General features: G+C 40.0%; 1 protein-coding gene across 1 annotated transcript; it reads right to left on the bottom strand.

The window, feature by feature from the left end:
- Positions 1 to 87: 87 nt before the first annotated feature.
- LOC121692921 (protein lin-9 homolog) lies at positions 88 to 9,698 on the bottom strand. The gene is made up of 15 exons (XM_042071967.1): positions 9,626 to 9,698; positions 8,793 to 8,825; positions 8,497 to 8,582; positions 8,260 to 8,361; positions 7,728 to 7,858; positions 7,501 to 7,626; positions 7,042 to 7,199; positions 6,444 to 6,577; positions 5,651 to 5,776; positions 5,285 to 5,386; positions 5,093 to 5,173; positions 4,876 to 5,001; positions 4,064 to 4,246; positions 3,403 to 3,500; positions 88 to 1,407 (listed from the first exon to the last, which is right to left on the bottom strand). The coding sequence occupies exons 1-15, from the start codon at positions 9,654 to 9,656 to the stop codon at positions 1,302 to 1,304; spliced, it is 1,623 nt and encodes a 540-aa protein (XP_041927901.1). The 5' UTR covers positions 9,657 to 9,698; the 3' UTR covers positions 88 to 1,301.
- Positions 9,699 to 21,820: the final 12,122 nt, after the last annotated feature.

Genomic DNA, 21,820 nt, shown 5'->3' on the forward strand with positions numbered 1-21,820 from the left:
CTGCATGAAGTTGAATGAGCCTAGGAAACCTTGATGATAATAACTAAGAGAACAAAGGTTGGCCTGGCTTGTTCATGGAGACCAATGAAAGTGGGAGAAATCATTTTAATTTCACACATCAAGGGAAACAAGATTTTCGAAGGCAGTTTTGCATAGGGAAAATGTGCACCATTTTGGTTTAAGAGATTGACGCACCATAAATGCAATAAAATATACTTATAAATAAGATCTTATGTTGGGAGATCATTGCAATTTAAGCAAAATAACTACTGGAGGAAAGTATCTACTTTTAACATACATTTCCAGAATTATGGTAATAACTGTACAAAGACTTGTGATAAAAATCATTTAGAAGTATTTACACATAACATTACAGGCATCTCAGAACTCCAGAGATTATAAATACTTATTCGAACTTATAAGCACACTACCAGGAGTACAAAAATAGCACAGAATATTGTTAAAGTATAAGGCTGTAGATTTTTTTTCAGGTATGCATTTCTGTGAAATCACTCATTTTGAGTGTTCGCCTACAAATGTACAGAAATTAAAATTGAAAAGATGAATAGCAATGCCATGACATTTTGCTTTTTAAACAAACATCCCATGCAATTTTTAAAAAAAAAAAAAAAAAGCATCAAAAACCCTTCAGCAAAACACAAACCACTGCTCTCTACATCCTTGTATGCAGAGATTTTGTGTAACAAGTCTATTACTGTGCAATGTCAATTCAGAGCCCCACGTCATCTACTGATACAAATTAGCAGACCCAATTACAGTTTGCAGCTGTAGAAGAAGAAACAAATAACTTTCATAAATGTGCTAAAAAATACAAGTGAGAATGAGGTTCAAAGTGAAACAGACCCTTAAAAGGGAGTTGAAGGCCAGAAGTGCAGCTATGGACAATCAAAATGTTTCTACTTCCATTCAAGGGAAGCAATCAAAACAGATCAATGTGAAAAGCTCAGCATGGAAACAGGGCTGGTCCTGGGAACAGCGAGTGATGTATGAGAAGAGGGTGAAACAGTCCATTTCTTTGCAATCTAGTGTGTGCGTGCGTGTGCGTGTGCGTGCATATGTGTTTAGGAGGTGAACCCTGATTATGTGTGTGCACTATGCAAAAATGTTACCCATCTCACAAATCTCTTGCATAAAACTCCACTCATTCCAACTCTGGCCTTTCAAGAGTAATGTTCTCTGGAGGTTTTGACATTGCACTTCTTGCTGTCCGAGGTATATTAAGATTATGTCAGAGGATATGTACAGAGTGATCTTTAGATATGTACTAAATGCTGGAGGAATTAAGCGCTGTGGGTGTTGTTGGTGGTGAAGGCGTGGAGGTTCCCCAGCTGACTCAGGCCGCTCTGGATGTGGGACACATGAATCTCCACGTTGTTCTGGAAGCAGCTGTGCAGTGGAGAAAAGCATGCAGTCACAAACTGAGGCAGGGAAGGTAGGGCTGCTTGATCATGGCAAAAATCATAATCATGATTATGTTGGTCAATATTGAAAACATGATTACCCACATTGTCACTCTGCATTTATATATATATTTTTTTGTTTTAACCGTGGATGTCCAACACACCACTGCAATATGGGTTGTAGCACCATCCATCCATATTTTTTTTTTTTATAAATCAATGAAAGCAAAGACCATAACTGAAATAATAATAAAAAAGATTAAGCTAAATGCACAACCCTAGGGCAAGCTGTTCAACCAGGCATGGACTGGCCATCGGGCATACCGACGCACATTTTTGGGCCGGGGCTGTTATTATTTAATAATAATTAAACAAATATCCACCGCGACGGTAGCCTATTTGAGACACGAAACGTGGCCCATTGGTTAATGACGTTCTTGACGGACATCGGGCTACTCCAATGACATCTCTCAGCCCTCCCCCTCCCCTCCCAGGGTTATCAAATTTTGCCATTTGAGCTGTCTGACCGCGGAGAGAAGTGAGTTTCCGTATGAAATTGTGAAAATGGATAGTAGGCCTAATAAACCACAAAAGCGCAAGGGGGGCGCACAGAAGCTGCGAGACAAAAGGCTAAAAAGACTACAAGTGGACGCAGCAAAATGTGTCAAAATCACAGAAATGTTCACCCCAAGGTCGACTGTTACAGCGGGTGCAGGGCCGTCGACATCGAGTGCACAGGCTAAAGGAGTGGAACACAGCTTTGATGTGCATTGTAGTAACACAGAGGAAGGCGAAGTACAGGTGGATTCGGAGGAGATAGACAGACATTATGTTTGATGTGCAGTGTAGTGAAACGGAGAAGTACAGGTGGATTCGGAGGAGGTGGAGAAAGACGTTATGGAGGAGAGACGTTACCCAGCAGGGACAAATTGAGGAAGAGGTCAGAATAGCTACTGTAAATGTTAGCAGAATGAAGAGGGACGTTTCATGCAGGGAGGGCTGTTGTGTGTGTGTGTGTGTGTGTGTGTGGAGGGCTGGGTGTCCACCTGCTCCTCCGCTTTCGATTGACATGCATTTGAGCGTTTCTCTGCAACATGCATCAGTAGCAAAGAAGCCATCTGCCTTTTACATTGCGCTATTCGATTGTCGTCGACGCGGAGAGGAGAAAAAATAAAATAAGTTATCCACAACAAATCAACGAGTGGTCGGCCTCAGAACACACTCAACTTTTTGAGATCTTAAGTCAGTCATGATTGTTTGAAATTGTTGTCAATCTTGACGCAGTACAACAAGCAAACCTATCACATTTCTGTGCGCATACAGGCAGTTACACACACGTAGGCTACGCACGCACTCAGAAAGACACTAGAATGACACAGAAATTATGATAGCCCGTAACAATGAAAATGTTTTGGGATGTGTGTATCTTTACTTAATAGTATCTGGGGAGATTGTAGGCTAAAAGCGTGTAAATAATTACAGCACTCATTTTATTCAGTCAGACTTCAAACATGCATAATAATAGTAGCCTATACATACAGTCGGTTAAGACGTTCGGAAAGGTTGCCGCCCCCCACGAGGGGGAATGCTAACCTTGGAATATAATAACACATAACACAATGGAAGTCAATGGGCGAACTAGCCTACAGTTAGACTTTATACATTCGTTTTACATTCATGTGGAGTTCTGCTTGTTTCTGAACACAGTCATTTGAAGGAATTGTGTTTACTTAACTGCCCAGTGTATGCTAACAACTTAATTTACCCTCGATTGCCCAATGTTGAAGACACATTTCTCTGGAAGCTATATTCAATGGTAGCATCATTAGGTTGCTAACTGGCTAACTTTATATCGTCAGACAAACGGGAAGTTACAAGAAACCCAGATTGCAAAATAAGAATGATCACTTTACTGTTAGCTGGATGAAAAGTTTGGGTGAAAATTACATGGTAATAGAATGCAATTAGTGAAAGCTCTTACCTGGCATTAGAAGTATCAATTGACTTTTTGATATCATTGAGTGAATCGGTCAATGATTTAAACCCAAAGGAATTCAAATCACCTCCCTCAGCCAAACACTAAACAAAAATGGAAAGTAATTATTTCATTTCGCATGAACACACAATATCACCAGAATTATTGCATGCTATAATATAATGTCATTTAATCTAGCTGACTAATTCAATGACAAAGCATCTAATCAAATCAACCTTCAAGAACAGTTGATCTTTGATAATATCTGAAATAAAGTGTTTATTTGGACCAGCACAAAATTCAACACATTTAAAACATTCGAAACGGTCTAATTAATCAGAAGTATGCCATCTTTTGAGGTGAAATTCAGAACAAGAAAAACTCTGGCCCAGCCGATCAACAGTGTTTCAAAACAGCACTGAAAGTTACGGGGTGCACTTGGCTGATGAACTCAAATATCCACGACACGTAACCACACACCTTAACACACACACACACACACACACACACACACACACACAACTTAACTAAATATCCAAAATCTATTAATCCCACAAGGAGATTTGAAGCATGAATTAAAATTCAATTAATAAACAATCCCATTCATGTCATTAATCCCCAATCTCCAAATGCTCTCTGTGACGTGGATACTGTGCTGCCTCCTTGCCTTGATCTGCAGCAGCAGTGTGGTGAGGTTGGAGATGAGTTGGGTGAGTCGTGGGCTGTGGACGCAGTGCTGACCGTTGGGGAGGGCGTTGGCCTGCCTGACCATCTTTTGAGCCTCTTCCTCACAGCGCCGCCGCACGTCAATGGCCTCCTCCGCGGGCTGAAGGCCCTGCTCTGGAGCCAGCTGTGGGGGAGCTTACCGAGATTAACGCAATGCAATAGTTCTTTGACCTCAACGTAACGGCTTTAAAGTCATACAATAACTTCTAGTTTGGAGTGTGACATCTCGGGCATTGCCAATGTGTGCCTAGAACACCATTGGTATTGCAATGTAGTGTTGTTATGACAGCAGGAACATGACCCCATTTGTCAGTTAAAGATGCACTAGTACGGCTAAAGTGCTAAACATCATTGAAAATCGAGAAATACAAATTCTTCCATTGAGTTATTTTGTCTTACAGTTGTGTTCCTCGTGTTCAATTTTCCTTTTAAGCCTATTCAAAGAGTCATATGAAGTTCCTAAAATTAAATTAAGACAATTGAAAGGTTCATCTCCCAAATGTCCAAAATCCCTGACAAGGTGTAAAAAAGGTCTCCTCCAGTAAATGAAGATCTAAAGACACAATCTCAATCTAAATGTCATGATCTTCATATTACTAACCTAACTAACTAAAGTTCAGTTACACAGTACACCATGTCTGACATGAAAACTAGTCAGGCAGGTTAATAAAGTGGCATTTGAGGACAGGCTTCCAATGGTAAATGATCCATAGCCTACATTGTGTGTATATGTCTGAAAGGATGGCTCATCACCTTATAGCAATACTGCTGAACTTCATGCAGCACTTTATTGAGGTCTTTGTTAAGCTGCTCAAGGTCCAACACAATGGTAGCATATCTCCTTTGAAACTCGTATTCTATTGGCATTGCATATGATTTCTGTAGAAACAGATCATGGCGTTAACATTTCTCAACACACTGAGAAAGATACAATACACAAATACATCTACTTCTCAGAACACACACATACCAGTTTTTCAGCTTCTGCATTCATCTCTTTTAACTGTTTTATATGCTCCTTCTTAACCATGAGGATCTTTGATAACCGTGTCTGAAATAACAAAGTTTATAAGTTAATTGATTATTAATCAGCACAAAATTTAATACAATCAAAATCAGGGCCTAATTAATTAGAAATACGTAATCTTTGGAGATGACTCACAACTTGTACAAGAAAATTGACTGGAAAGCCGCCAAGTGTATCTCCCTCTGATGTGGTCAGGGTACTCTTCCATGGAGACTGACCGAGCAAAGGATCATTATCCTGCAGATAAACAAACAGCAGAAAAAAAGCATGAGCATTTGTAGAAGAAGGGCAAAAAGAAGGGTATTATCAGTAACCCTACTGAACTTTAGCTCTGCATCCTGGTGACAAACAAACCAACACAGCTGCACCATGATGAAGCACTGCATTTAACTTAAGACATTTTTACAGATGTAGATTTGTTTTTGAATATACATTTGAGCATATGTGTTACCCTAACACACAAGTCTAGTGTAACCTCTATTGGGCGTGAAAGGCTGATACCATTAGTGCAGATGGGGCTGATGAGGGGTACGGTTCTCGAGTGGGCGTCAGGAAGGTGTGGAGGCGGGCTGGACGCTGCTTCTGAGCAAAGGCTGAAAGTGGCATGGTTTCACCTGGATCATGGCTCTGGAAGCAGAGGATAACAGTATATAGTATAGTATACACCAAGACAAAAGGTTTCAGATAGCAACTTATTAAATGTCCTACTGTAGCCTACGGAGAAATAGGCCTAGGAAGCCTAGTCATGCACAATATGGTTCAGATATCTAAAAAGAAAAGTACAAACAGTGCAGTGTCACTGTGCAGCATGTTACTATTGATTGTATAAGTATATATACTCTTTTGATCCCGTGAGGGAAATTTGGTCTCTGCATTTATCCCAATCCGTGAATTAGTGAAACACACTCAGCACACAGTGAGCACACAGTGAGGTGAAGCACACACTAATCCCGGCGCAGTGAGCTGCCTGCTACAACAGCGGCGCTCGGGGAGCAGTGAGGGGTTAGGTGCCTTGCTCAAGGGCACTTCAGCCGTGCCTACTGGTCGGGGTTCGAACTGGCAACCCTCCGGTTACAAGTCCGAAGCGCTAACCAGTAGGTCACGGCTGCCCCACGGCTGTGTTTGAAGCTGAAACCTGAATAACCTCAGTTGTTTTCTGATTAGACCTAAACAGTTACAGTTCAATTCTCTCATCTAAAATAATATTACAACACAGTATGCAAACAAGCTATGATGAAAATGACACTAGGCCTGCAAATCACGTCACGTACGAGCAAGTGGTCGACAGACTTACAAGGACTTCATAATCCGGAACTGTGTGTGTCCCTAGACCCTTTCTGTCAAACGTGACCCTGTATGTGGCTGCACCAGTGTCCACAGCGTCGATTTGGCCCGTGAAGAGGCCGTCGTGAACACCTCTCAGGCGAGCTGGAGAAAGGATGGGTGTTTAAGTTTCCCACATTTTCACAAAAAGTGTGGTAAGAAACGACATTGTCTAGGAGGATATACAACACTCATCACCGAGGCTAGCTGGTCATTTCTGCTAACTAGCACTAAAAACTATGACAAAGGGAACTTTTTGGTCTCTAGAATACATGACTCACAGAGTTGGACATGCCTTCCTGCTATTTACGCGTAAGCCTGAGCATGGCCCAGTGATCAACTGTAGGACACATTTTATACTATTTGGGACAAAATAATTGTAAGTGTCTAACTGCCAGGATCTGTATTGTCCTCATGCAGTGATGATGACCTTAAATATCTAAACACATAAACACTGCCATCTGCTGGAATTAGTTCTAGTCCTCCACCCACCCAAACAAAACACCAATGCTTGCTAAAAAATGCTCAACGTAAACCCCTGCCACCTAGACCTTTCCACTAATTCATACCTGTGACTTTGGTTCCTATGACCAAGGGCAAGGGGATCTCCTCGGGCAAGTCTTTGCATTGTGCCAAGTCTGCGAGCTTGCGCTGCTGCAGAAGTCGAATCTTCTGCCTCTTCTGCTCCAGGGCTGACCGCTCCTCCGCAAAGAATCCAGATGAACACCTGCCCAACACAGTCACAGTTCACAGTCAATCTACTGCAATCAAAAATGACATTTACAATGAACAGTGCAATGAACACTGACTGAGGCCAACAGTTGCCTGGTGAAGCAAACAGGATTAAGCTGTGGCTGCACCAACAAGTCAAAATGATACAAACACCAGAGATTGCACTGTACTTTTTTGAAGTTATTATTCAAAAATCCTTATTTACATAATTGTTAATGCATAAAACTAGAAGTATACAGTGATGCACTGCTGATTTGAAACCTCAAGAGACACCAGAGTTACATATGCTGCATCACCTTCTAGGTTTTCCCATCAATCTTCTGATTGTTGCCCATTCAACTCTTGTCAACTTCCTTGTTTTCAGCCCTGGGAATGACTCTTTCAGGCAGAGGCAGAAGTCATTGTCTCCTTCAAATAAAGGTCTAGACAATGTAGGAAAAGCAGTTAAGTGGCAGTGTGTGGTTCATAGAGAAATGTCATAAATAGCAGAGAGCTATTAACAAAAAAGTGCAGGGTAACATACCCATCAATGTTTGAATAAAACCATTCATATATGCACCACTTGTGTGCTTTAGGCAATTTCAATAAATTCCTTAATCTCAGTCCAATCTTCTGAGATGCCTTTTTGTCTGGGACTGCAAAATCAGCAAATTTCTGGAGGGAGGATGGTAAAAGTAGAGAGTGATGATGTTGCTATAACTTGTCATGTAACTTAATCTCCAGGGACCATAAACCCATGAGGACAGTTGCAGACTTAGGAGGGCTTAGTTGAGGCATTTTAGTAATTTAGAGATATTTATCTAAACAGCAATACATTATTATAAATAAACACAATCTGTGCAGATAAATAAAAATGTCACAAACATAATGACTTTCTTTACTATATTCCCAATTCTATACAATAACATGAAACAAAGCAAAGGTGAAACAAAATTCTGGATAAATTTTGTTTTTGCAGAGCCCAATCTTTTCTAGGTCTCTAGCAATAAGTTGTCCATTTATGATTACAATCGATAACATCATGTTCACTGGTGTAGATAAATACATAGACTAACCTGTGGCATAGTTGTCACTCTATGACTCCTCCTAGGCGATCTGGAGGTGACTGGCCCTTCATCCTCCTCAGACAAAACACGGCTCCTCTTTGAGCCCCTGGTCTGCAATTAATATCAGAAAGACAAAGGCTAAATGGCCTCCAAGCTGAGATTACTACTGCATCATTAGGCTACTCCATAAGACTAACTACTAAGACTAAGGCGCAATAAGAATTACAGAAAAGTGGTCAGGCTTACATTCTCCACAGGTGAAAAATCTGCTCTTCCCTTTGGAGATCTGGATGAGCCATGTTTCTCACTCCAAGTGTTTGATAAACTTCCTTCTGAAAATCAAGGTTTGAAACAAATACTTCATGATGATAGAAACATAGTGCACAAAAAGAATGGATGAAAGATTTCGAACAATTATAGAGTTAGGACCAATATTGCTTTATGGCTCATTAAAATTATTTGTTTTATGGTTAATACAAATTCTTGTGGGAAATTGAAATGTTTATTAGCCTCATCAGTTGCTGCACCGTGGGTGGCATTACCTTTCAGACTGACAAGAGCTTTTGCTGACGAACCTGACGGGAGAAAGGTAAACTGTTAAATGGAATGTCAAGTGTGTCCTTTAACTTACTGTATTTAAAGCAAACCCTCTTAGATAAATTGTGTTTAAATGATTAACATTAGCAAGCTAACATCACCTAGCTAGTGACAAATGTTCAGACGAAAAAGGCCTAATTTGTTATGAAATTGGTGTCGACATAATAATTTACGGCCAATACGAACTGCAGCGCAGGGGGTCGGAGTCTATGTCAATGTCTCTAGCTGCTTCTTTGAAATCTAGCCATCATTAATCGACAACATTAACCAAGGCCTCCAGACGCAGTATTTATGAAATGACAGCCAGTCAGATACAGGTAAAGGCTAGTTGGCTAGTTTGGAGCTAGCTCTAGCTACGAAGGTATCCAGTAGCAAGCCAACTATCTTAGCTAGGACCCTCATCAGCTAGCCACAGTAGCTAAAATTAAATAGTCGAATTAACAGACAGACAAGCCAACTGACATAGGTCTTAAAATAGTTCACGAGAAGCCAAAACCGGGATAAAACAAATCCGAATATTTAGCTGACTAACCAAAAAGCAAAAGTCAAAACAGAGCAAGTGAGAACAACTGGTAGACGAAAGTCAGCAGCTGGTCCTAAGCTGAAAAGCAATTTTTGCAACAATAACGTTAAGTGGTTGTAAACTGTGTAACGTTGAGTAAATAAGCACACAGCGTCTTGTCAAGTGGCCATTACGCTGGTACACGGTCGTCTAAAGCTGAAACATAGTACGTCTACAAAATATCCACCAGTGTATCGTCGTTAGCTGGTTACTCACTTTCGTCCAGCAGCTGTTCCATCTCCGCCATCTTGAATCAGCCGCGCTACGTTTTCAAAGGCTGCCGGTCGGGGTGCATTGTGGGATGGAGACGGCTGAAGAGGGCCATTCGAAAGGAGTGCACACTGCAAACTACCAAGTTGGTTCTTTCCACAAAAGGCCAATTCCTACCTAGGGAGTTGCTAAAATGTGATTAATATCAGGAACAAATTTTCTTGAAAGGAATCAATGCTTCATAAAATACAGAAATCAAAAGATGAAATAAAGAATTAAATTAAGATAGGGCTAGGCTACCTATGTTGAATGATTAGGCCTGATAGAAAACATTGCCGGTTTCAGATTGATAATAGTCCAGTAATACTATTAATATTATTATTATCACCATCTTCAGTATATTTCAGTATTTTTTAACTGACGAAACTACTAAGCTAAGAATCATATGTTAACCTAGGGCCTATGTGTGTCACAGGGATTTTGTGGCTCCCATTGGCTTAGAAACATACGGAGCCCGGGAAGGGTCACATTGGTAAATATTTTTAGACTGCACTATTGCGTTCCCTCGCAATAGTTTTGCATTCCTTCGCAATAGTTTTGCGTTCCCTCTCAATACTTTTGCGTTCCCTTGCAACAACTTTTGCGTTCCCTCGCAATACTTTTTGCGTTCCCTCGCAATACCTTTTTGTGTTCCTCAGGATCATTTTTTTTTCCGTTGGCAGTGAGCAGTGATTATTACGGAGCCCCCCTGGGGACAGGGTGGGCAATATTTTTAGACCGCGATACTTTTTGCGTTCCCTCGCAATAGTTTTTGCGTTCCCACGCAATACTTTTGCGTTCCCTCTTTATCTCTCTCTCTCTCCCTCTATCCACATCACTATCCATCTATCTAGATGTTCCAGATACACTGGATGGGCAAACAACAGATGAACCAATTACACTAACTATTAGAAGAGGACATTGTCTCAGTGATCTGATCCAAGCCTTCAAAAACCCAGATATTTTAAATATGGATGTCTCCATCAAGATGCGCCTTCCAAATGGAGCACTGGAGGAAGGAGAGGGTAGTGGTGTTTCAAGAGATTGCCTAACAGAGTTTTGGACAGATTTTTATGAGAGGTGCACCTTGGGAGGGGACGTTAAAGTCCCATTTATTAGGCATGATTACCAGTTTGAGGAATGGCAGGCAGTTGCCAGAATTTTAGTAGTCGGTTGGAGGTTTGCACGCTACTGTCCAGTTAAACTGGCACCTCCATTTCTTGAAATGGCTTTATATGGTACAAACACCAGCAGCTTGAAGGACTCGTTCTTACAGTATGTCTCAGATAACGAAAGACAGGTTCTTCTTAAGGCTTTGGAAGATTTCAACTCTGTGGAGAAGGATGGTCTATTTGATGCTCTTGAGACACATGATTGCCTGCAAATGCCAAATGAAGAGAATCTCATACTGCTGTCACAATTGGGACACAAGGCTCTCCTTCAGGCACCATTGTTTATCATAGAGAGTTGGCGTCCGATTTTGCAACACTTTGCAACATCTATGCCACCTGATGTTCTGCATGGTGTTTTATGTCAGAAAATACCTACTGCCAAAGCTGTGAAGGCGCTTCAGCTTTTCCTCCGCTTCTGCACTGGATCCAATTTGATTCGGGAAAAATCACTGTTGAGTTGATTGAGACCTCAGAATTTCAAAGACGACCACAATCCCACACATGTGGCTGCATTTTAAAACTACCTGTAGGTTACCACAACTATCCAGAGCTGCGCTGTGATTTTAATAACATACTTGCCAGCTCTGTTTGGGTAATGGATTAAATCTAGGTATGATTTGATAAATTGTGTTTTGTTCATAGGTTATATCCTGTATTTTTTACATTTTCTAAAGACTGATGTAAGCTTACCATGCAGTTTGTTAATGACAGGGACTTGTGTGCTTGTTGGTTTGTTTTTTTTCCACTGAGGAATGTCATACTGTTCAGAAAATATTATTTCCTGTTTCTGCATTGCGTGATGACTCTTGCATTAAGGCTCATGCATTAAGATGTTAATGAGTTAACTCCAACAGTTTTAACTACTTGAATGAGATCTGTTGTGTCCTAGCAAGTATTAATTTTTACTGGAGGGCTGGTTTTATAATGCTGTTTGCACTTTGTTCCATGTGCATTGATCAGTTCAATAAACTGGGAACATTTTTCACTTTTGCTGCAGTATGCACATTCATTCTGTATTCCTTCATAGATGTACAGTAGAGGGCTGTCATGGATTTGTATAGTAAAATCAAATTGTGCATTGCAACAAAGGTTGTTGAAAAAACAAATGACAAATGTTATGCCAAGACATACATTTTAATTCCAGGCAATATTCTGTATGTATTGTAGGGGAGCACTGCTTTATCAACACACCTTTTCAAGCACTACAATGTTCCAAATTATGGTTTTGAAAAAAAAAAACACAAAGATGTACAACATAATGTAAATGTAAAATAGTTTTAAATGACATTTTTAAAAAAAAATAGTTTTAGATGACATTTGCATGACAACGTGCATGCAGCTCTGCAAATAAACAATGCAGAACACTGTGTTATATTGTGAAATGTAGTTAAGTTAGTGTTTGCACATATGGGACCACATCTTTTTGGGAGTAGCTGCAGTCTATGTGTCATGTCCAAAAGCCACTCTATCAAGATTGAAGAACCTGGTGAGCTCTGATCTCAGTGAAAGGTAGAGCTCAATGGCCATGTATGCATCCACAGGAACCTGTAAGTTTCTTTCTGCCATTATGCTGGTACAGAGGGTGAACAGATCATCATTACAGGCAATGGCACGGCGATGGGTGCAAAACTCCTCACACCTGGCCAGATCCTCCTCTTCCACGGGGCACAAATGGTCCTCTGTGCCATATAACTCTGGAATAGTGTACATAGCATCAGGTCGACCATGGGGAACATGCACATTCTTTGAAGGACGAATCAGGTGGTTGTTCCAGGTATTTTTGGTGCAGTCCAGTTCATCCTGCAGAGGTGGAAAAATAGATCAAACGCATTTTAAGCAACTGAATATTTTCCAAACTTTCTCAGACCACTGTCTGAAGGCTACTCGAGCCATTACAATGTAATGTACATACATATATGACAAGTTGTCTGAACTACCGGTAAGTATGGATCATGGAGACCCGCAACGGTAACAAAACATGCACACACACACAGAAGCTACCTCGTACAGACAGGAGACGGACAGACTCTGCGGCGAAAACGCTGGCACCTCGGTGACAGAGACGCCCCAGACACAAGGGACACACAGCATACAGATATGCAACACGCAGACACGCACAACACACAGCCCCCACACCCTGCACCTGCCAACCACCTGCGACCCACAGACCAACAGCAGCCTGGTTACATGACAAGGTCTGGACGTATCTCCAGACCAAAGCCAACTCTCGACCTGTAATGTAAAGGGTGTAGGCGGATCGCTGCCCTAAAATTTAAAAAAAAAAAAGAAAGAAATGTAATCACTTACCTGTTACCTGAAAATGTGTTCACTTACCTAAATCCACTTGGTTTACTGTACCTGTTACTTAAAAAAAAAAAAAAAAAAAGAGAAATATAATCACTTACCTGTTACCTGAAAATGTGTTCACTTACCTGAATCCACCTGGTTTACTGTACCTGTTACTTGAAAAAATAAGTTCACCTACCTGAGTATACCTACCTGTGACCTTACCTATTTCCTGAAAATGTGCTCACATACCTGAATTCACTTTACTTGGTTTACTGTACCTGCAACCAACCAACCAACGTACCTGTTACTTAAAAAATTAGTTCAATTACCTGAGTATACTTACCTGAGTATACTTACCTGTGACCTGAGTCTTAGAAGAAAGTTACACTTCACACGGATGCTCATGTAATGGAGGTGAGCGAGGTTAAGCAAGGTTCTGTCTGGCAGGCTATGCCTGAAATGAAAGTATATAGAAAACTTTTAACTAACCTGTATTAAGGCCAGAAAGCAAAACAACATTAGATTTTTGTCCAGGAAATCGCCCACGAAATCCCCCTCGTCTTTTAAACGGTGAAAGTGTTCCAGCCAGAAGTCCACGCACTGTTTGTGAAGGAAGCCCCACCAGCTATCCTTTGATTACTTGTGCTTTTCCCATATATGAAGCTTCGCTCACCTCCATGAGCATCTGTGTCATTACGGCGAATGTAGCACTGTATATCACGGATGGAGCTGTTTTCTATCCCCATGTCAGTCCTGACAATGCGTGGACATCCCCCAAGCTCTTGGGCCATCTCTAAGTAGTACCCAACAACAACCTTAGGGTCACTACTGGTGTTGTACGCATTCAACCTAGCATTCGTCTAGAAAACCCATCAATAGCCCCGTTGATACAGATGCCAAAGGGCTTCAACTTATCGTAGGAGTCTATGGCAAATAAAATTTGGTCCCTTGGCAAAGTAAGCCCTTTGAGACAGTCTCCGGCGTCTCCTGAGTTCTGTACTCTCTGGATCCAGTGTCGACAATATCATCCGAACATCCTCCTTTCGGATGGACATGCCCTTTTCGACGCATCTGGCGTGCATAACTTTGTAGCCATGCAGGCCTCCAGAGCCTCGGAGTCCGTCCCGGATAAAGCGCACGGCATCTTCTAGTGCATCATATCTCCGCCGAAACAGACCTTTTTTCTTTAAAATACGCTTCAAGTTAGTCTTCAAGCACATAACCACATTGTGTCTCACCGCCAAAGCCTCCAAGCATATTTTGGTAACACTTTATAATAACTACACACAATTCATCATTTATTAAGCCTTTGTTACTTATTAGTTAATGGTTTGTTCTTCATTAGTAATTTCTTATTCATCATCAGTAAAGCATTTGTTCACACAGTTATAAATAGTTTGTTCATAGTAAATAAGCCTATATCTTAAATATGTTTATACATTATTGTTAATACTTAAATGATGCAATAATATGTTTTTGATTAAGTAATATTTCCATTATTTAACAGTTGTTACATACACATGCACTAATGATTAGTTAGGGTGAGGATACATATTTTATAAACCACTTCCTAATACTATAATTAATAATTAACTCATAGTTACAAATGGTTAGTTAATGATATTTTGTGAGCTCATCTAAAGTGAGGACGTTTTATGCCTTGCAACACATTTACAAATGAGTTATAAAGTTTACACTTGCATTTATTCATTTAGCCGACACTTTCACCCAAAGCGACTTACACATGTCAATAAAATTAAAGGGCAAGGCCACATTGGTGGACGCCAGGGTTTGAACCCCCAACTTTATGGGTTACTGCATGTTAACCTGGCTCCCTATCCACTACACTACCTCTGCCCAGTGGTATTACAACAGTCAATTCAAAAATATAATATAGATATGCGTGTTTACTATGAACAAACCATTTTTAACTGTGTGTAAACATGATTTACAGATGAGAATCAATGTAGGAATAATGCTTTACAAATGAAGAATACAGCATTTAAAAATAGTTTACAGATGTTTAATAACAGTGTGTACAAGAAAACAGAAACTCTTGCATAGTTGTAGGGGTTTCTATTTGGGCCAAGGTAGTGTAGTGGATAAGGAGCTGGACTAGCATGCGAGTAGCATGAAAAGTTGGGGGTTCAATTCCTGGCTTTCACTGTTATGTCAATGGCCTTCAATTTAATTGACATGTGTACGTCACTTGTCTGCTAAATGAATGAATGTGAATGTAATCTTTACAACTCATTTGAAAATGTGTAGCAAGGCATAGAAAGTCCTCACTTTAGATAAGCTCACAAAATATCATTAACTAACCACTTGTAACCCCTGAGTTAATCATGAATTATAGTATTAGGAAGTGGTTTATAAAATATGTATCCTCACCCTAACTAATCATTAGTGCATGTGTATATTGCATAATTTATTAAGTATTAACAATAATTCATAAACATATTTTAGATATAGGCTTATTTACTATGAACAAACCATTTATAACTGTGTGTACAAATACTTTATTTATTATAATTAACATAGGAACAATGCTTTACAAATGATGAACAAAGCATTTTGTAATAGTTTGCAACTGGTTTATAATAAGAAAATTATTTCATTATAAGTGGTTGTTTCATTACTTATTAAGTATAAATCATGTACTTACAAACATATTTTTTTGGATAGGCTTATTTACTATGAACAAACCATTTATAATTGTGTGAACAAATGCTTTACTGATGATAAATTATGTATGAACAAGAAATTACTAATGATGAACAAACCATTAACTAATAAGTAACAAAGGCTTAATAAATGATGAATTGTGTGTAGTTATTATAAAGTGTTACCCATATTTATGTATGTGAACCCCATGTTAAAGTAAAACTTAATCAAGTTGAGGTTATCCATGATGTGCGAACCAACGGACCTGTGTGTCTCCTACGCCAGACTGGGAATACAGAGTCCTGCAATAGCCCACTCCAAACTATTGCGAGGGAAAGCAAAAGTATTGCATGGGAATGCAAAAACTATCGCGAGGGAACGCAAAAAGTATTGCGTGGGAACGCAAAAAGTGCGGTCTAAAAATATTGCCCACCCTGTCCCCAGGGGGGCTCCGTAGATTATTACGGAGTCCAGGAAGGGTCACGTTGGTAAATATTGTTTTTGCGTTCCCTCGTAATACTTTTGCGTTCCCTCGCAATACTTTTTGTGTTCCCTCGCAATACCTTTTTGTGTTCCTCAGGATCAGGCCCAGGTTAAAGTAAAACTCAATAAAGTCCAGGTTATCCATGATGGTGACTGCAATCCAAATGAACTGAAGGCTAATGTGAGAGGCTGGAAATACGGAGCCCTGGAAGGGTCACGTTGGTAAATATTTTTAGACCGCACTATTGCGTTCCCTCGCAATAGTTTTGCATTCCCACAAAATACTTTTGCGTTCCCACAAAATACTTTTGCGTTCCCTAGCAATAACTTTTGAGTTCCCTCGCAATACTTTTTGTGTTCTCTCCCCGAAATATTGTGCTTGACGTCATTAACATGTGAATGTGTTTTGAACGACATTGCTTGCCATTTTGCAGACAGCAGTTTGAGGAACGTTGTGTCGCGCTACCATGTTTAACAACAACTGAGCTAACATTTGGAGAAACACCCAGTCAGTAGTCAACAGCTGCTCCCTCAGCGAGCTGCGCCACATCCCATGTCGAATTGGACAAATGATACTTTAAAATCCTCACTTTAATGTTACTGTGTGAGGCTGGCAACTAATAGTTATGCCAGTTCATAAGGAGCCTCACGGCTGTGCAAGTTGCAGCAACTATTTCTCCTCTCACGGATCCCGTTCTCTTGTGAATCCATGTTGCCGTCTGCTGTGTGTGTGTGTGTGTGTGTGTGCATTGAGTTAGCTTACCCTCTCCCCAGCTCTCTCCCCACTAGATCCCACTCACTCACTGTGCGCTCTGATATGACACTGACCATGAACTTAATATAATAGGTATTCTACAGTTATGAATTATGAATTCAGGTAACGCGCTGACAGCGCTGCGTGAATGGGGACTGAAATGTACGGAGCCCAAGTTGAAACTGCAAAGCAACAACAAAAAAAATGATCCTGAGGAACACAAAAAGGTATTGCGAGGGAACGCAGAAAGTACTGCGAGGCAACGCAAAGGTATTGCGAGGGAACGCAAAAGTATTGCGAGGGAACGCAAAACTGTTGCGTGGGAACGCAAAACTATTGCAAGGGAGCGCAAAACTATTGTGAAGGATTGCAAAACTATTGCGAGGGAACGCAATAGTGCGGTCTAAAAATATTTACCAACGTGACCCTTCCCGGACTCCGGACTTTTGACCTCCCTTGAAACACAGGGCTCTGTATTTCCAGCCTCACATTAGCCTTCGGTTGATTTGGATTGCATTCACCATCATGGATAACCTGGACTTTAAGTTTTACTTTAACCTGGGCCTGATCCTGAGGAACGCAAAAGTATTGTGAGGGAACGCAAAAGTCGTTGCAAGGGAACGCAAAAGTATTGCGAGAGAACCCAAAACCAAAATATTTACCATTGTGACCCTTCCCGGGCTCCGTACTACTATTTCGGTTAAAAGAAATTCTGAATTCAGGTAATGCGCTGACAGCGCTGCTTGAATGGGGACTGAAATGTACGGAGCCCAAGTTGAAACTGCAAAGCAACAAAAAAAATGATCCTGAGGAACACAAAAAGGTATTGCGAGGGAACGCAAAAAGTATTGCGAGGGAACGCAAAAGTTGTTGTGAGGGAACGCAAAACTATTGCGAAGGATTGCAAAACTATTGCGAGGGAACGCAATTGTGCAGTCTAAAAATATTTACCAACGTGACCCTTCCCGGACTCCGGAGCCCTTAAGGGGACATGAGCAAAACAAAATCTAAAGTTTAGTTTCATGTGCTCACGTGAAAATTTCATGTGCGCACATGAAAGTTTCATGTGAAAAGGTTTTGCGTGCGCACACAAAACTTTCATGTGCTCACATGAAACTTAAGGGGAAAGTCCGTAGGAGTCGATTGTTGAGTGTGGAGTAACACGCTCTGGAAATTCACAATTTCGTCGCCGTTTTTTAAAAAAAAAGTCCAGTCCATACAACTTCATTTCAATTTCGAAAGAAATACTGGACTATGTTTTTTTTTTTAAAACTCCACACTAAGCAATCGACTCCTACGGACTTTCCCCTGAAGATGGCAGCAAAGATGGCAACATTTCCGGAAAGGTACTGGCTTGATGAAATTCATTCTGGACTCTCTAACCGACCACATAAAGACCTCGGGATACTTCGGTTTGGCTTTAGGGACCCTCTACTCACTACCACGTAAGTGTAATGTTTTTTGGAACTGTAGAAGAGGTATAAAAATAGCGTTTTGTAGCGGCGAAATGACATGCCCGCGTCACTTCCAGGCTAACGAAAAACGGTAACATTGAACTTTCTCAAAACACATCCGAATGACATGATTTGGATGTCAACTCAACGTATGTACTTCCAATCATCCGTAAATTGATCTAAAGTGCATTTTACTCTGGATAATTCCTTTAAGTCTCTGCATGAATTCACATGATGTGCAGAGCTACTGTAACAGATGAACAGAACAGAGATGTGGGTGAGAAGTTGGTGGGTACAACAATTACTAAGCAGAGAGAATTATACTATTTTTAGGCCATGCCTTTTATGATGCAGTTATATCCCCTGTGTCCTCAATTTATGAATATTTTACAGAAAAACACACAAGCCTACACCTGAATTACCACAAAGGAACCATTCAATGTCAGAATCAGAATCAGAATTTCATTTGTCATTGGACAAGTCCAATGAAATTAAAAGCTCTGCGCTTTAAAGCGCATATGCAACATAAAAAGGACATACAACAAGGCTTGAAGCCGACATACATTCACACAGTAACCTGAGTGGAGGCTAAGTGCTTAATGCATTTATTTTTGCACCACAGATGGTTGTAAAAACAGAATAAATATGCAAATGTTAAACAATAGACAGGTGCTCAGAATGGAATGCTAATAAATATTGCTCTGGCAGTTGAAGTTCAAGTAATTTACTCATAAACTGAGGCTACTCATAAAAGGAATTATAATGAAATTCTTGTGCTCAAGAGCCAGTTTTACCTTAAAGAATAAATTAAAGTAGTAATTACAAAGATATATTGTGTGTGTATGGGGGTATTGTGTGTGTACTGTAGGCCTACTGTCTCTGTGGCTTCTGGTTAGGGAAAGTTCTTACAGTCACCCTTAATGTAATCAATGCATTTGCATATGTAGCCCATTACATACTCAGTGTAATCGTTAATGTTATCAGCAGCAGTCTGAAAAACTGGGGGAGAAGATTAGTTCTTGTTCGAGTTCAACATGGTTATGGCCCTGGGGATGAAGCTTTTTCTGAGTCTGAGTCTGCCTTCCAGAGAATGGGTGTGCAACGTCTGTGATGATGTTTCTTGCTCTGCTGCTCTGAGGCAACGAGAGTTAGATGTCAGGGTGGGGAAGGGCCGGCCGGCCAGTTTCTGTGCAGTCTTTACCACTCTGTGCAGCCTTTTCCTGTCTGTTACATGTCAGCAGGCCCTCAATGCAGGCCCTCAATATTAGGTCTCCAGCAGCTTGCTGTCCAGTGTGTTCTTCCCCTCAGGAAGTGTTCGCTGCTGGGCCTTCTTGGTGACTGCCCTAATGTTCTTGGACCAGGAGAGGTCCACAGAGATGTGGGTGCCAGGAATCTTGAAGGTTTTTACCCTCTCTACACAGACACCATTAATGTAGAGGGGGTTGAGTTTACTACTGAATTAATATAAACTACTCTTGAGAGATAGGGCTGACAGATCTGTCTTTCTACACTAAATAATGCTGTTTATGATGTCTGATGTAACATCAAATCACATTTCACATGTTTAAGTTAATAATTTTCTAGATAATTCCACATCACTGTATTCTAGTGTCAATAAATAATAAACACACATCCTCCTTGACTATTGTTATATGTTCAAATGTTATCAAGATCAGCTCCTCAATGCTATCTCAGTAGAAAAGCAAACATTTGTTTCACTCTCCCCTTTCAGGTGAATTTCGTCATTTCGCATAAGAAATATCCCCTCCTTATAGACCGCCCATGGTTTAAAACGTTTATTGTTTTTGTTGATATTGAACACATATTTGCAATGCATTATCCATTTTCAGGGATTAAGACCGTTTTATAAACTTGCTTGCTTACATAGTCACTACCTTGCCTTGTTCTCAATGAACAGAACCGTATTTTATCACAGTGCCTCCAGCTTTGTGCATCGCCTGTCACGATTTCAGGATCTGTTGGTAGGTTATTTACTGTATATTCACTTACGTAATTTGCATTTGAATAGTTTGCCTCTTTTAGAACATATACAACAGAAATATGTGATGTACATGTAAGATAAGGTAAGATAACTTTATTTATATAAGGCATTTTTGCAATGTAAACCACTAGGCTATAGAGGAGAGCTGTTCACATCACATGTATTCTACAACTGTATGTAGAAACGCATACAGAATGTTCAGAAGAATAGTTTAAGATAATCATTTTCAAAACATTGAATCTTAAATTTAAAATTAATGTCTGTTTTTGGTAATGTAATTAATGCAAATGTGAAGATGTTGCTTAAACAATAATCAAGTTGTTCAGCCTAACCAAATATAATGTTTCTGTGCACAAATGCACAATGAAGATGTTTCTTGCATAACATGGAACCTGTTTGAATAAAACCTACTCATAATCTTTAATTGATCAGACATGGAGGTAGCACTATGTGGCCTATGGTTTATCATCAGGGTCTGTTTTAATAAATAGTGGGCATAATGAACTGATAGCAGACATGAAAGCCACAATCTTAGGTTAATCATTTAGTTGCATGAATTGCAAGATTCTTTAAAAATGTGACTAGTGTAAACCTACATTTTTTGAATGCAATTTTGAAACATCAATCACTGTTGTATTGAATTAAAGCATACATTTATAGATTTTTTTGTTACTGTTAAGCATGTTACTGCAGTACTGCCTTTGTAACACCAGGTGGTGTTATACCAGAGTTTGTCTCAGCCGCTTTGGTGCATTTCTCAGAGCTGAAATTCTCAAAACTTCATGTTCATCCTTCACATCATCTGACTTGGGCACATTAAAAATCAATTTCTCATTATTTTGAAGAAACAGCAAATGATGTTGCACATCCATGCAGTTATTTGTAATCAAAACCTTACCAAAACATTGCAGATTAAATAGTACATTCTGATGGCACTGACATTGTCATAAACTAAGGCTTTTGAGCAAATGATAAGCTTTTGTAGGTAATCCACTGTGGTGCAGTTTGTACAAATTATTTTGAGAAATGTTACGTATTATTGTGCACACATTAATGATTCTAGGAATAAATTAATTTGATTCAAGAAATGCGCCAAAGCGACTGTGAAAAACTGTACAACAGGTATTTGATCACAATCATGTTTGGGGTTGCACAATGCACTATTACAGTAGTATTTGTAATTATAGCAAACTGACTTAATTTCATGTATAAAATATAAACGTCAGATATCACATAAATCTTAATGAAAGCTGCAACAAAGAAGAAAGCAAATGGCTTTCTGTGAAGAAGTGAAAGACTGAAAAACTGACCTCCCTTTATTTACAGGGAATTATTGCACTCAAA

This window comes from Alosa sapidissima, chromosome 19 (assembly GCF_018492685.1).
Source record: "Alosa sapidissima isolate fAloSap1 chromosome 19, fAloSap1.pri, whole genome shotgun sequence".
Classification (NCBI taxonomy): Eukaryota; Metazoa; Chordata; class Actinopteri; order Clupeiformes; family Clupeidae; genus Alosa; species Alosa sapidissima.

What these genes read in the sequence shown, in the direction of transcription:
- LOC121692921 (XM_042071967.1), bottom strand. Translation starts at nt 9,656, where the DNA reads ATGGCGGAGATGGAACAGCTGCTGGACGAAA. An exon ending in CATAGGAACCAAAGTCACAG is followed by an intron (nt 6,578 to 7,041) that starts GTATGAATTAGT and finishes TCCTTTCTCCAG; the next exon opens with CTCGCCTGAGAGGTGTTCAC. An exon ending in ATGCAGAAGCTGAAAAACTG is followed by an intron (nt 5,002 to 5,092) that starts GTATGTGTGTGT and finishes CTGTTTCTACAG; the next exon opens with AAATCATATGCAATGCCAAT.